The sequence below is a fragment of the Bombina bombina genome, chromosome 1 (assembly GCF_027579735.1).
Source record: "Bombina bombina isolate aBomBom1 chromosome 1, aBomBom1.pri, whole genome shotgun sequence".
Lineage (NCBI taxonomy): Eukaryota > Metazoa > Chordata > Amphibia > Anura > Bombinatoridae > Bombina > Bombina bombina.
Window position 1 is genome coordinate 1,081,578,101 of NC_069499.1, and position 15,938 is coordinate 1,081,594,038.

At 40.3% G+C, this 15,938-nt stretch overlaps 1 protein-coding gene across 1 annotated transcript in view; it reads right to left on the minus strand.

Moving 5' to 3' along the window:
• The window catches only part of ATP9A (ATPase phospholipid transporting 9A (putative)), a 421,913-nt gene that overhangs the window by 172,361 nt on the left and 233,614 nt on the right, over positions 1-15,938 (minus strand). Inside the window, exon 15 of the mRNA XM_053693787.1 lies at positions 7,862-8,023. Coding sequence (XP_053549762.1) covers positions 7,862-8,023 — 162 coding nt within the window. The remainder of the gene's footprint in view (positions 1-7,861; positions 8,024-15,938) is intronic.

The window sequence follows — 15,938 nt, forward strand, 5'->3', positions numbered from 1 at the left end:
CAAACCCTCTTGGAGAAAGGAGAGTATCCTAGGAATTTTAATTTTACTCCAAGAGAATCCCTTGGATTCGCACCAACAGATATATTTTTTCCATATCTTATGGTAAATTTTCCTAGTCACAGGTTTTCTGGCTTGGACCAGAGTATCTATAACTGAATCTGAAAACCCACGCTTAAAATCAAGCGTTCAATTTCCAAGCAGTCAGTTGCAGAGAGACTAGATTTGGATGTTCGAATGGACCTTGTACTAGAAGATTCTGTCTCAAAGGTAGCTTCCACGGTGGAGCCGATGACATATTCACCAGGTCTGCATACCAAGTCCTGCGTGGTCACGCAGGAGCTATCAGAATCACCAAGGCCTTCTCCTGTTTGATCCTGGCTACAAGCCTGGGAAGGAGAGGAAACGGTGGAAACACATAAGCTAGGTTGAACGACCAAGACACCACCAATGCATCCACTAGTGTCGCCTTGGGATCCCTGGATCTGGACCCGTAGCGAGGAACCTTGAAGTTCTGACGAGACGCCATCAGATCCATGTCTGGAATGCCCCATAGTTGAGTTAACTGGGCAAAGACCTCCGGGTGGAGTTCCCACTCCCCCGGATGGAAAGTCTGATGACTCAAATAATCCGCCTCCCAGTTGTCTACTCCTGGGATGTGAATTGCAGATAGATGGCAGGAGTGATCCTTCGCCTGAGTCAACCACCAACGGAGTGAGTCTCTGGTTAACTGGTCTACTTGAATCTGAGGAGACAAGTCTGCATAATCCCCATTCCACTGTTTGAGCATGCACAGTTGTAATGGTCTTAGATGAATTCGAGCAAAAGGAACCACGTCCATTGCTGCAACCATTAAACCTATTACCTCCATGCACTGAGCTATGGAAGGCTGAGGAATAGATTGAAGAACTTGACAAGCGTTTAGAAGCTTTAACTTTCTGACCTCTGTCCGAAAAATCTTCATTTCTACAGAATCTATTATTGTTCCTAGAAAAGGAACCCTTGTGGACGGGGACAGGGAACTTTTTTCGATGTTCACCTTCCACCCGTGAGACCTGAGAAAAGCTAAAACAATGTCTGTATGAGCTTTTGCTTTGGAAAGGGACGACGCTTGGATTAGAACGTCGTCTAGATAAGGTGCTACAGAAATGCCCCTCGGCCTTAGAACCGCTAGAAGGGACCCTAGCACCTTTGTGAAAATTCTAGGAGCGGTGGCTAAACCGAATGGAAGAGCCACAAACTGGTAATGTTTTTCCAGAAAGGCGAACCTTAGGAACTGATGGTGATCTTTGTGGATAGGAATATGTAGGTACGCATCCTTTAAGTCCACGGTAGTCATATATTGACCCTCCTGGATTGTTGGTAAGATCGTCCGAATGGTTTCCATTTTGAATGATGGAACTCTGAGGAATTTGTTTAGGATTTTTAAATCCAGAATTGGCCTGAAAGTTCCCTCTTTTTTGGGAACTACAAACAGGTTTGAGTAAAAACCCAGACCTTGTTCCGCTGCTGGAACTGAGTGTATCACTCCCATCTTTAATAGGTCTCCTACGCAATGTAAGAATGCCTGTCTCTTTATCTGGTCTGAAGATAAGCGAGACATGTGGAACCTTCCCCTTGGAGGGAGTTCCTTGAACTCTAGAAGATACCCCTGAGAGACTATTTCTAGTGCCCAGGGATCCGGAACATCTCTTGCCCAAGCCTGAGCAAAGAGAGAGAGTCTGCCCCCTACTAAATCCGGTCCCGGATCGGGGGCTACCCCTTCATGCTGTCTTGGTAGCAGCAGCAGGCTTCTTGGCCTGTTTACCCTTGTTCCAGCCTTGCATTGGTTTCCATGCTGGTTTAGGCTGGGAAGCGTTACCCTCTTGTCTAGAGGCTGCAGAGTTAGGAGACGGTCCGTTCCTGAAATTGCGAAAGGAACGAAAAATAGATTTGTTCTTAGCCTTGAAAGGCCTATCCTGTGGGAGGGCATGGCCCTTTCCCCCAGTGATGTCTGAAATAATCTCCTTAAATTCTGGCCCGAAAAGGGTCTTACCTTTGAAAAGAATATTAAGCAGTTTTGTCTTGGACGACACATCCGCCGACCAAGATTTTAGCCAAAGCGCTCTGCGCGCCACTATTGCAAAACCTGAATTTTTCGCAGCTAATTTAGCCAATTGAAAAGCGGCATCTAAAATAAAGGAGTTAGCCAACTTTAGTGCGTGAATTCTGTCCATGACTTCCTCATATGGAGTCTCCTTATGGAGCGAATTTTCTAGTTCCTCGAACCAAAAATACGCCGCCGTGGTGACAGGAATAATGCACAAAATTGGTTGGAGAAGGAAACCTTGCTGAACAAATATCTTTTTAAGCAACCCTTCCAATTTTTTATCCATAGGATCTTTGAAAGCACAACTGTCCTCAATGGGAATAGTTGTGCGCTTGGCCAACGTAGAAACTGCCCCCTCAACCTTAGGGACTGTTTGCCATGCTTCCCTTCTGGGGTCGACAATGGGGAACATTTTCTTAAATATAGGAGGTGGGACAAAAGGTATACCTGGCTTCTCCCACTCCTTGGTCACTATGTCCGCCACCCTCTTGGGTATCGGAAAGGCATCAGCGTGCACAGGGACCTCTAGGAATTTGTCCATTTTGCACAATTTTTCTGGAATCACCAAAGAGTCACAATCATCAAGAGTAGTTAGCACCTCCTTAAGCAGGGCGCGGAGATGTTCTAACTTAAATTTAAATGCCACAATATCAGGTTCTGCCTGCTGAGAAACTTTTCCTGAATCAGAAATTTCTCCCTCAGACAGACCCTCCCTCACTGCCAATTCAGACTGGTGTGAGGGTATAACAGATAAATTATCGTCAGCGCCCACTTGCTCATCCTCTGTATTTAAAACTGAGCAATCACGCTTTCTGGGAAATGCTGGCAGTTTGGATAAAAGATTTGCTATAGAATTATCCATTACTGCAGTTAATTGCTGCATAGTAACAAGCATTGGCGCGCTAGATGTACTAGGTGTCGCCTGCACGGGCAAAACTGGTGTTGACAAAGAAGGAGAGGATGATGAACTATCCCCACTACCTTCATTTGAAGAATCATCTTGGGCAACCTTATTAAATGTGACAGTACTGTCCTTACTTTGTTTGGACGCCATGGCACAATTTGAACATACATTTAAAGGGGGAACCACCTTGGCCTCCATACACACAGAACATATGCTATCTGAAGGTATAGACATGTTAGACAGACTTTAGCAGGCTATTAATGCAATAAAACCGTTTTTAAACAAAACCGTTACTGTCTCTTTAAATAATAAAAGGAGCACACTTTATTTCTGAATGTTTGAAAAACTATGAAGGAAATATCCGATCTTTACAAAATTTGCACCCTAGTGTCTTAATGCTTTGAGAGTATTGCACACCAAATTTCTCTAACCCCTTAAATGAGCAAACCGGAGCTAATTGTTCAATTTACCAGTTTAAACCCACTACAGTCCCTGCTACAGCCTTTGCTGCAGCTTTTACCTTCCTTGGGGGTTATTCACCACAGAAATAAGCCTTCTTGAAATCGTTTTTATGGCCACAGGACCCTCTCACATGAAGCTGCATGCACTGCTTCCAAAAGTAACTGCGCAACTGAGGCGCGGAAATGAGGCCTCCTCCCTCTGCATACCAGAGTGAAGGGGCTTTCCTGACTAGATTAGGTGTCTAAACAACTGCCAGGCGTAATAAAAAACGTTGCCAAAAGTGTTTCAAAGTCACAAAAAAAAAAGTCATATAAATATTATATAAATCAATCGATTTAGCCCACAATAGTGTCAACCAGTATAGAGCCCATTTATAAGCCTTCATTCTGTTATGAGTCTAAGAAAATGGCTTACCAGTCCCATAAGGGAAAATGACAGTCTTCTAGCATTACTATGTCTTGTTAGAAAAGAGACTAGTCATACCTGGAGCAGAAAAGTCTGCAAACTGTTCCCCCTAACTGAAGTTCTCTGGTTTCAACAGTCCTGCGTGGGAACAGCAATGGATTTTAGTTACTGTTGCTAAAATCATACTCCTCTTTTAACAGAACTCTTCATCACTTTCTGTTGTAGAGTAAATAGTACAAACCGGCACTATTTTAAAATAACAAACTCTTGATAGAAGAAATAAAACTACAACTAACACCACATACTCTTTACCATCCCTGTGGAGATGCTACTTGTTCAGAGCAGGCAAAGAGAATGACTGGGGGGCAGAGCCAGAGGGGGGACTATATGGACAGCTTTTGCTGTGTGTTCCCTTTGCCATTTCCTGTAGGGGAAGAGAATATTCCCACAAGTAGGGATGAAGCCGTGGACCGGACACACCAATGTAGGAGAAATACTATTTCGAATTTGAATGTCACATTTGAATTTGAATGTCACATTCGAATATTACATTTATAAAACAGTATTAGACTAGAAATACTATTTTGAATTTGAATTTTACATTTGAATTTGAATGTAGCATTCAAATTCGAATATTACATTTATTAAACACAGATGTAGACTAGAAATACTATTTTAAATTCAAATGTTACATTCAAATGTAGCATTCAAATATGAATATTACATTTGTAGCATTCAAATTTGAATATTACATTTAAAAAAACACAGTATTAGACTAGAAATACTATTTTGAATTTGAATGTAGCATTCAAATTCGAATGTCTAATTCAAATTTGAATATTAAATTTAAAAAAAACACAGTATTAGACTAGAAATACTATTTTGAATTTGAATGTGACATTAAAATTTGAATGTAGCATTCGAATATTACATATATTAAACACAGTTGTAGACTAGAAATACTATTTTGAATTTGAATGTTACATTCAAATTCGAATGTCACATTCGAATATTACATTTTGAAATTGAATGAATACATAGCTAAACATTCTATTATTTGAACGAATATTTTCAAATTTTATTGAAAAATTAGAAACGAAAATTCGAAAATAGAATGTTAAAATGTTATATAAACATTCGAAATTTGATACGAGCGAACATTTCAAAATTAGTTTTAAATTTTACATTTTTAGAAACATTCGCCCATCCCTACTAAGTATCCATTACTTGTAAGCGACAATAATACACGCTGTACTGATTGTGCTTGCTGCTGAATCTAGTATCCATGAACGACTGTAGCCTGAATTGTTTTTAATTATTTTTAACAAATGTTCTTCTGATGAAGATTTCCTTATTGCCATGGGTTTGAACGCAAGCTTTTGTACTTAGAGCTACTGTCACTCTATGTAATGTGAGTATAATAGAAACCCTTCATAGAAGGATTAAAATGTCTAACAGTGTTACGCGATGAAAGTTTTTCACTCTGCTTTATTTAAGGAAGCATTATAACCAATAACTCTGTTGCAAGATTTCATTGGAATCTGTTGTAATAAAGAAAGGGCTGACTTCCTATTAATCCTAGTGGACTTGTTATTGGTGAAAGTTTTTAGTATTTTGGTGCACAAACTTAACTGTATTGTGTTTGTTAGAAACTGTTTGGCTAACACTTTAAAATTTGAAATTTTTCAATCTTCTAGGAACAGTTTGCTCCAGTCCTGTGATACTGAAGAATATCTTGTTAAATTTAGTTATCATATTGTGATCAAACTCACAGGTAGTACAACAGGGGACCTTACAGGGCTACGTATGTGATAGGACATTTGTGTAGTCGTAAGGCAGAAATAGATCTAGAGAAGTTCAACAAGAGGTTCAGCACAAGCTAATATGTGGTGCCAAGCTGTCACCGGGTACTATACCAAACCCAGATATCACATAATCAGCAACAAAAGGCAGCAGCACTCAAATTCAGCTTCTTTAACTTGATTTATTGGTCATCAAACAATGAAATAGAAACAGCAGCGATGTTTTGGGTTACACACCCTTACTCATGCCATACTCACAAACTCTCATTTCCTCCTTATTTAGCCAATAGGGACACACCCCCATAGGTAATTTAACCCATTCAATATATTTAGCATATACAAAATTTCACAGTGTAACCAAAAACGTTGCTGCTGTTTCTATTTCATGATTTGATGACTAATAAATCAAGTTAAATTGAAAGTAAATCCTAGCGTTTTACAAACGCTAGGATTTACTATTGAAACAAATAAAGGGCACTTTCATTCATGAAGTATAAGATACTTCATGTAGAAAGCTCCTTTATTTAATTCAACCGATCACCGCTTTTAGGTCCTACAGCAGCCCACGGCTAAAAAAATTTTTGGCTAAGAGGTGACATTTTCACCTCTTAGCCAATAGCCTTGCGGTAAATCTGGCTTGGCGCCCATGGGAGCCGGATTTACCGCACGGCTATTGGCTAAGAGGTGAAAATGTCACCTCTTAGCCAAAAAATTTTAGCTGTGGGATGCTGTAGGAGCTAAGAGTGGTTTTACAAACGCTAGGATTTACTATTGAATCAAATAAAGGAGCTTTCTACATGAAGTATCTTATACTTCATGAATGAAAGTGCCCTTTATTTGTTTCAATAGTAAATCCTAGCGTTTGTAAAACGCCAGGATTTACTTTCACTTTAAAGAAGCATAAATAGATATAGATCAGTAACAAAAAAAAACTAGGGGACTCTCTTTTTTCTAGACTGCTAATTATTTATTACTATATTTGTTTTCATTGTGGAAATAATAGGAATAGGATAAATGGGAGGCTGGTTTATTTTCATTTGTCAATGGGAACCGCCGTATAGTAAATAAAAGTATTTTCAAAGATCATTTACAAACTTATAGACCTCATTTTCATTGAACTTACCAGTTATAAAGATGTAACATTTGCACAATTTAGAAGTTTTCTTTGATATTTACGAAACATAGTGTAGTTTTTTTGTTTGTTTTTTTGCTCTCCTGTCATTCATTTTATTTAATTTGATAAAAAGCTACATTTTATTTAATTACAAATACACAATATACATTGTTGTGCTGCTCTGCATTTCTTTTTGCCAGTCATTTATTTGCAGTAGAATATCCCGGGGTTAAAACCACTTACTATTGCAAGAAATATTTTTCTATTTATTCAAGTTACACCCGTGGGGTAGCAAGTTTCCACTGATTTTTAGTGGCTCACCTTTTTTTAAAGTGAATGTAAATTTTGAGGCTAAAGTGCCTGTTTTTTTAAAAATTTGATTAAAAACAGTGGCACTTTAAGTCATCAAAATTTACATTTCACTCCTGTTGGGAAAAAATACTTACATTTTAATCTTGACAGCTGCTCCAGCTTCCTCCACCCATCGCAAAGCATCTCCCTGGGTCTAAAATGAGGAATCCAGCTTCCTCCAATCACGGCGTTGAATCAGACACTGATTTCCCCCGGAGGCGAAGCCGTGATTGGAGGATGACCGATCCATCATTTCTGACGACCGGGAGAAGCTGGAGCGGCTGTCAAGTTTAAAAGGTAAGTTTTTTTTCACGAGTGAAATGTAAATTTTGATGACTTAAAGTGCCCCTGTTTTTAATGGAATGTTTAAAAACCGGGCACTTTAGCCTCAAAATTTACATTCACTTTAATGGTTTTGTTTAAGGCAATAATGCCTTCTGATTATTGTACTCCATAACTGTATAATTGTGATTTATGTAAATGTCTACTATTATTGCACTCCATAACTGTATAATTCATGTTACTGCACTGTGTAATATGTTGGTGCATTATAAATAAATGATAATATATTTTCTATGGAAAAGACACTACTGTTTAATTCTTATTTTGCAGCACAAATATATTCAACTACAAAGCTTTATAACTTTTTTTATAGGAAATATGAAACTAAAAATTGTTAGCTATACAGAAGGTAACAACATGGTTAACATCTTACACTTATAAGCTACAAGACTTACCCGAACTATAACGCCCATCCGTTTGCTTTCATAGGTAAAGGGGAATATTTGCAGAATGGTGAAGTTAAGAATTTGCCCACTAGGTGTCCTCAGCTGCATATTAGATTGATCTCTACCCACCAGCGTCAGCCCCACACTTTCAGTCCACTGTACAAGCGCAACCTATGAAGTGAGATTGTGAAATAATAGATTACACTGGACGAAACACTGTAAGCAATTGTGTATAAAAACAAATTGTACTTTAATTGATATAGGTCTATTAAATGCCCTATTTATTTTACACACTTTAACTTGAACAAAGGAGGTAGGGAAACATCACTGTATGCAGAGGTAAGTGATTTTGGCTGATAAACTATAACCTCTAAACTGTATAACATGATGTGATCACAATTTCCCAACACTTGATTGTCAGTGAGATGTTCAGATTATTTCTCTGCCACAGAAATGCTTACTGGAATGGCTATGGGTTTTACCATCACATGACCTTACTGAATGCCCTATACTCAGTGGTGGCATTTAACCGGTTGTCACCAGTTCTTGCAAACCTGTTCCTAAAATATCCCAGGTTTTCAAGAACCAGTTGTAAGGTGATGCCATATTCCTTAAAGGGACAGTAAGCTGTAACATTGTTTTTCCCTTAATGTCTTTGTATACCAGCAGCAGAGTATACAATGTATGAGACATTGCTCCTTTAGATTTATTTCAATCAAGGCATCCTACAGTGTTGTCATTTGTTATAGACAACTGTTTATAAGGAGTTAAACCAGTGAGGCTGAAAGTGTAAAGGTTCTAACATCACAGCACAAATTTCCTAACGTTTTGTATTATAGAGAAGTTAGAGAACCTTTTGCTAACATTTCTGAATCCAACCACTACCTATGCAGCTAATATAAAAAATGTATTAATTGTCTCACACAGCCACATGGAATCATGGTTCTTACAGTAACTGAAGTCCTATATCACTGAGAGCTAAAGCTTGGTGTAACTGTAAAATGTGACTTTATTTTTAATTTTGCTACTGAAATTAAATTTTGTTTTTTTATTTATCTTAGTTTACAGACATCAAAAACTCTTTAAATGGTTGTGTGTGCATTCCACACACATTCATGCATCACTTACTGTCATTATGACTGGTGACTAATATATAGTGACACACAACAGAAAATTGTATAGCACATCCAATTATTGTAAAGCCCAATTCAGGATTTCCACTGGAGCAGAAGATTCTGGGTAAATATATGCAAATTAGCTTCCAAAAAGCATTGAAGGAAGTCCAGCTGTTTTGGCCTCATGTAGTAAAAAGGTGATTTATTTGTATTTCCTAAATTAGCAGGCTCCTTGCTGCACACTCAAATGCTATTTTTAATTTATTTTAAATAATTACAGCCTGCATCACAATTTCAACCAGCCAGAGCAGACAAACATAAAAAAAAAAAAAAAATTCAAGTTTACTTCTATGATCAAATTGTTGTTGTTTTTTTAAGTGCACCCTTTCTGAGGCACCAGATCCTACCGAGTCTGGGAGTGGCATGAGTAATGGCACAACAAATATATACCTTATTTCACTTTGTAGGAGGGACAGTGACCAGGGAACACTGCATTTTACCATCTATTTTCTTTTAAATATTATTATATTGATGATATGGATTTAAAAGGCTTGTCGTTTAATATGCTTATCATGGGTCATATATGCTATATATATATTACACATTTGGAATTCTTGGCACAGGTAGTAAATTACGACTACTTATCAGTTAGTTTAAAAACAGAATTTATGCTTACCTGATAAATTACTTTCTCCAACGGTGTGTCCGGTCCACGGCGTCATCCATAACTTGTGGGAATATTCTCTTCCCCAACAGGAAATGGCAAAGAGCACAGCAAAAGCTGTCCATATAGCCCCTCCCAGGCTCCGCCACCCCAGTCATTCGACCGACGGTTAGGAGAAAAAAAGGAGAAACTATAGGGTGCCGTGGTGACTGTAGTGTATAGAGAAATAAATTTTTCAAACCTGATTAAAAAAACCAGGGCGGGCCGTGGACCGGACACACCGTTGGAGAAAGTAATTTATCAGGTAAGCATAAATTCTGTTTTCTCCAACATTGGTGTGTCCGGTCCACGGCGTCATCCATAACTTGTGGGAACCAATACCAAAGCTTTAGGACACGGATGAAGGGAGGGAGCAAATCAGGTTACCTAAACAGAAGGCACCACGGCTTGCAAAACCTTTCTCCCAAAAATAGCCTCCGAAGAAGCATAAGTATCAAATTTGTAGAATTTGGCAAAAGTGTGCAGAGAAGACCAAGTCGCTGCCTTACATATCTGATCAACAGAAGCCTCGTTCTTGAAGTCCCATGTGGAAGCCACAGCCCTAGTAGAGTGAGCTGTGATTCGTTCAGGAGGCTGCCGTCCGGCAGTCTTATAAGCCAATCGGATGATGCTTTTCAGCCAGAAAGAAAGAGAGGTAGCAGTAGCTTTTTGTCCTCTCTTCTTACCAGAATAAACAACAAGCAAAGAAGAAGTTTGTCTGAAATCCTTTGTTGCTTCTAAATAGAACTTTAAAGCACGGACTACATCTAAATTGTGTAACAAACGTTCCTTCTTTGAAACTGGATTCGGACACAAAGAAGGAACAACTATTTCCTGGTTAATATTCTTGTTGGAAACAACTTTTGGAAGAAAACCAGGCTTGGTACGCAAAACAACCTTATCTGAATGGAACACCAGATAGGGTGGATCACACTACAAAGCAGATAATTCAGAAACTCTTCTAGCAGAAGAAATAGCAACCAAAAACAGAACCTTCCAAGATAGTAACTTGATATCTATGGAATTTAAGGGTTCAAACGGAACCCCTTGAAGAACTGAAAGAACTAAATTTAGACTCCAGGGAGGAGTCAATGGTCTGTAAACAGGCTTGATTCTGACCAAAGCCTGTACAAAAGCTTGTACATCTGGCACAGCTGCCAGTCGTTTGTGTAACAAGACAGATAAAGCAGAAATCTGTCCTTTTAGCGAACTCGCTGACAATCCCTTATCCAAACCTTCTTGGAGAAAGGAGAGGATCTTAGGAATTTTAATCTTACTCCAGGAGAATCCCTTGGATTCACACCAACAGATATATCTTTTCTATATTTTATGGTAAATCTTTCTAGTCAAAAGGTTTTCTGGCTTGGACCAGAGTATCTATCACTGAATCCGAAAACCCACGCTTGGATAAAATCAAACGTTCAATTTCCAAGCAGTCAGCTGCAGAGAAACTAGATTTGGATGTTCGAATGGACCTTGTACTAGAAGATCCTGTCTCAAAGGTAGCTTTCATGGTGGAGCCGATGACATATTCACCAGGTCTGCATACCAAGTCCTGCGCGGCCACGCAGGAGCTATCAGAATCAACAAGGCCTTCTCCTGTTTGATCCTGGCTACAAGCCTGGGAAGGAGAGGGAACGGTGGAAACGCATAAGCTAGGTTGAACGACCAAGGCGCCACTAATGCATCCACTAGAGTCGCCTTGGGATCCCTGGATCTGGACCCGTAGCAAGGAACCTTGAAGTTCTGACGAGACGCCATTAGATCCATGTCTGGAATGCCCCATAATTGAGTCAACTGGGCAAACACCTCCGGGTGAAGTTCCCACTCCCCCGGATGGAAAGTCTGACGACTCAGATAATCCGCCTCCCAGTTGTCTACTCCTGGGATGTGGATTGCAGATAGGTGGCAGGAGTGATCCTCCGCCCATTTGATGATTTTGGATACCTCTCTCATCGCCAAGGAACTCCTTGTTCCCCCCTGATGGTTGATGTAAGCTACAGTCGTCATGTTGTCTGACTGGAATCTTATGAATCCGGCCTTCGCTAGTTGAGGCCAAGCCCGGAGAGCATTGAATATCGCTCTCAGTTCCAGGATGTTGATCGGAAGAAGAGACTCTTCCCAAGACCATAAACCCTGAGCTTTCAGGGAATCCCAGACCGCGCCCCAGCCTAATAGACTGGCGTCGTGACAATGACCCACTCTGGTCTGCGGAAACTCATTCCCTGAGACAGGTGATCCTGGGACAACCACCAACGGAGTGAGTCTCTGGTCATCTGGTCTACTTGAATCTTTGGAGACAAGTCTGTATAGTCCCCATTCCACTGATTGAGCATGCACAGTTGTAATGGTCTTAGATGAATTCGAGCAAAAGGAACTATGTCCATTGCTGCAACCATCAACCCTACTACTTCCATGCACTGAGCTATGGAAGGCTGCAGAATAGAGTGAAGAACTTGACAAGCGTTTAGAAGCTTTGACTTTCTGACTTCTGTCAGGAAGATCTTCATTTCTAAAGAATCTATTATTGTTCCCAAAAAGGGAACTCTTGTCGACGGAGACAGGGAACTCTTTTCTACGTTCACCTTCCACCCGTGAGATCTGAGAAAGGCTAGAACAATGTCTGTATGAGCCTTTGCTTTGGAAAGAGACAACGCTTGGATTAGAATGTCGTCCAGATAAGGTGCCACTGCAATACCCCTTGGTCTTAGAACCGCTAGAAGGGACCCAAGCACCTTTGTGAAAATTCTTGGAGCAGTGGCTAGCCCGAATGGGAGAGCCACGAACTGATAATGTTTGTCCAGAAAGGCGAACCTTAGGAACTGATGATGATCTTTGTGGATAGGAATATGTAGATACGCATCCTTTAAATCCACGGTAGTCATAAATTGACCCTCCTGGATTGTAGGTAAAATTGTTCAAATGGTTTCCATTTTGAACGATGGAACTCTGAGAAATTTGTTTAGAATTTTTAAATCCAGAATTGGTCTGAAAGTTCCCACTTTTTTGGGAACTACAAACAGATTTGAGTAAAACCCCTGACCTTGTTCCACAGTTGGAACTGGGTGTATCACTCCCATCTTTAACAGGTCTTCTACACAATGTAAGAATGCCTGTCTCTTTATTTGGTTTGAAGATAAGCGAGACATGTGGAACCTTCCCCTTGGGGGTAGTTCCTTGAATTCTAGAAGATAACCCTGAGAGACTATTTCTAGTGCCCAGGGAACCTGAACATCTCTTGCCCAAGCCTGAGCAAAGAGAGAGAGTCTGCCCCCTACTAGATCCGGTCCCGGATCGGGGGCTACCCCTTCATGCTGTTTTGGTAGCAGCAGCAGGCTTCTTGGCCTGTTTACCCTTGTTCCAGCCTTGCATTGGTTTCCAAGCTGGTTTAGTCTGGGAAGCGTTACCCTCTTGTCTAGAGGCTGCAGAGTTGGAAGCCGGTCCGTTCCTGAAATTGCGAAAAAAAACGAAAATTGGACTTATTCTTAGCTTTGAAAGGTCTATCTTGTGGGAGGGCATGGCCCTTTCCCCCAGTGATGTCTGAAATAATCTCTTTCAATTCTGGCCCAAAAGGGTCTTACCTTTGAAAGGGATATTAAGCAATTTTGTCTTGGAAGATACATCCGCCGACCAAGACTTTAGCCAGAGCGCTCTGCGCGCCACAATTGCAAACCCTGAATTTTTCGCCGCTAACCTCGCTAACTGTAAAGCGGCGTCTAAAATAAAGGAATTAGCTAACTTAAGTGCGTGAATTCGGTCCATGACTTCCTCATACGGAGTCTCCCTACTGAGCGACTTTTCCAGTTCCTCAAACCAGAACCACGCCGCTGTAGTGACAGGAATAATGCACGAAATAGGTTGAAGGAGGTAACCTTGCTGTACAAAAATCTTTTTAAGCAAACCCTCCAATTTTTTATCCATAGGATCTTTGAAAGCACAATTGTCCTCAATGGGAATGGTCGTGCGCTTGCTAGTGTAGAAACCGCCCCCTCGACCTTAGGGACTGTTTGCCATAAGTCCTTCCTGGGGTCGACCATAGGGAACAATTTCTTAAATATAGGAGGAGGGACAAAAGGTATGCCTGGCTTCTCCCACTCCTTATTCACTATGTCCGCCACCCGTTTAGATATCGGAAAGGCATCAGGGTGCACCGGGAACTCTAGGAACTTGTCCATCTTGCACAATTTTTCTGGGATGACCAGATTGTCACAATCATCCAGAGTAGATAGCACCTCCTTAAGTAATGCGCGGAGATGCTCTAATTTAAATTTAAATGTCACAACATCAGGTTCTGCCTGCTGAGAAATTCTTCCTGTATCAGAAATTTCCCCATCTGACAAACCCTCCCTCACTGCCACTTCAGACTGGTGTGAGGGTATGACAGAAAATTATCATCAGCGCCCTCCTGCTCTACAGTGTTTAAAACAGAGCAATCGCGCTTTCTCTGAAATGCTGGCATTTTGGATAAAATATTAGCTATGGAGTTATCCATTACTGCCGTCAATTGTTGCATAGTAACAAGCATTGGCGCGCTAGAAGTACTAGGGGTCGCCTGTGCGGGCATAACTGGTATAGACACAGAAGGAGATGATGTAGAACTATCTCTACTTCCTTCATCTGAGGAATCATCCTGGGCATCCTTACTATTTGTGACAGTACTGTCCTTACTATGTTTGGACCCTATGGCACAATTATCACATATATTTGAAGGGGGAACCACATTGGCTTCCATACATACAGAACATGATCTATCTGAAGGTACAGACATGTTAAACAGGCTTAAACTGGTTAATAAAGCACAAAAACCGTTTTAAAATAAAACCGTTACTGTCTCTTTAAATGTTAAACAGGGCACACTTTATTACTGAATATGTGAAAAACTATGAAGGAATTATCCAATCTTTACCAAATTTTCACCACAGTGTCTTAATGCATTCAAAGTATTGCACCCCAATTTTCAAGCTGTTAACCCTTAAAATGTGGAAACCGGAGCCAGCCACAGCCTTTGTTGCGACTTCACCACCACCTTCTAGGAACGTTTTCAGTGGATACCAGACCCTCACACATGCAGCTGCATGCACTGTACTCAAAAGTAACTGCGCAATAATGGCGCGAAAATGAGGCTCTGCCTACTATAGTGAAAGGCCCTTCCTGACTGGGAAGGTGTCTAAATTAGTGCCTGGCGATAAAAACGTTCCCCAAACAATAAAAGTGTGAAAATTACTTCAAACTTTCAAAAATAACCTAAATAAACAATCGATTTAGCCCTTAAGAGTGTCCACCAGTTAATAGCCCATAATAAGCCCTTTATTCTTTCTAAGTCTAAGAAAATGGCTTACCGATCCCCATGAGGGAAAAATGACAGCCTTCCAGCATTACACAGTCTTGTTAGAAAAAATGGCTAGTCATACCTTGAGCAGAAAAGTCTGCAAACTGTTCCCCCCAACTGAAGTTCTCTCAGCTCAACAGTCCTGCGTGGGAACAGCAATTGATTTTAGTTACTGCTGCTAAAATCATACTCCTCTTTTAAACAGAACTCTTCATCTCTTTCTGTTTCAGAGTAAATAGTACATACCAGCACTATTTTAAAATAAACTCTTGATAGAAGAATAAAAAACTACAACTAAACACCACATACTCTTCACCATCTCCGTGGAGATGCTACTTGTTCAGAGCGGCAAAGAGAATGACTGGGGGGGCGGAGCCTGGGAGGGGTTATATGGACAGCTTTTGCTGTGCTCTTTGCCATTTCCTGTTGGGGAAGAGAATATTCCCACAAGTTATGGATGATGCCGTGGACCGGACACACCAATGTTGGAGAAATATTTACATTGTTGTTGGTGTGGGTGGCCAAAGAAGAGTGTTTAAGACAACAGTAGACTCTGTATAGTTACTGCTATGACACTCTTTGCAAAGAGTGCTTATACGGAAAAAAAATACACAAAATACACAAAAACAGAGTGCCCTCGCTTGTGACTGTATCTATACATCAAAACTTAGTCCCCAAATGTTGAAACATTCCCAATTAAAACTTAAAGGGACAGTCTAGTCAAAATGAAACGTTCATGATTCAGATAGGGCATGCAATTTTAAACAACTTTCCAATTAACTTTTATCATCAATTTTGGTTTGTTCTCTTGGTATTCTTAGATGAAAGCTAAACCTATGCTAATTTCTATGACCTTGAAGGCTGACTGTAATCTGAATGCATTTCACAGTTTGTTCACAGCTATAGGGAGTTAGTTCATGTGTGACATAGATAACATTG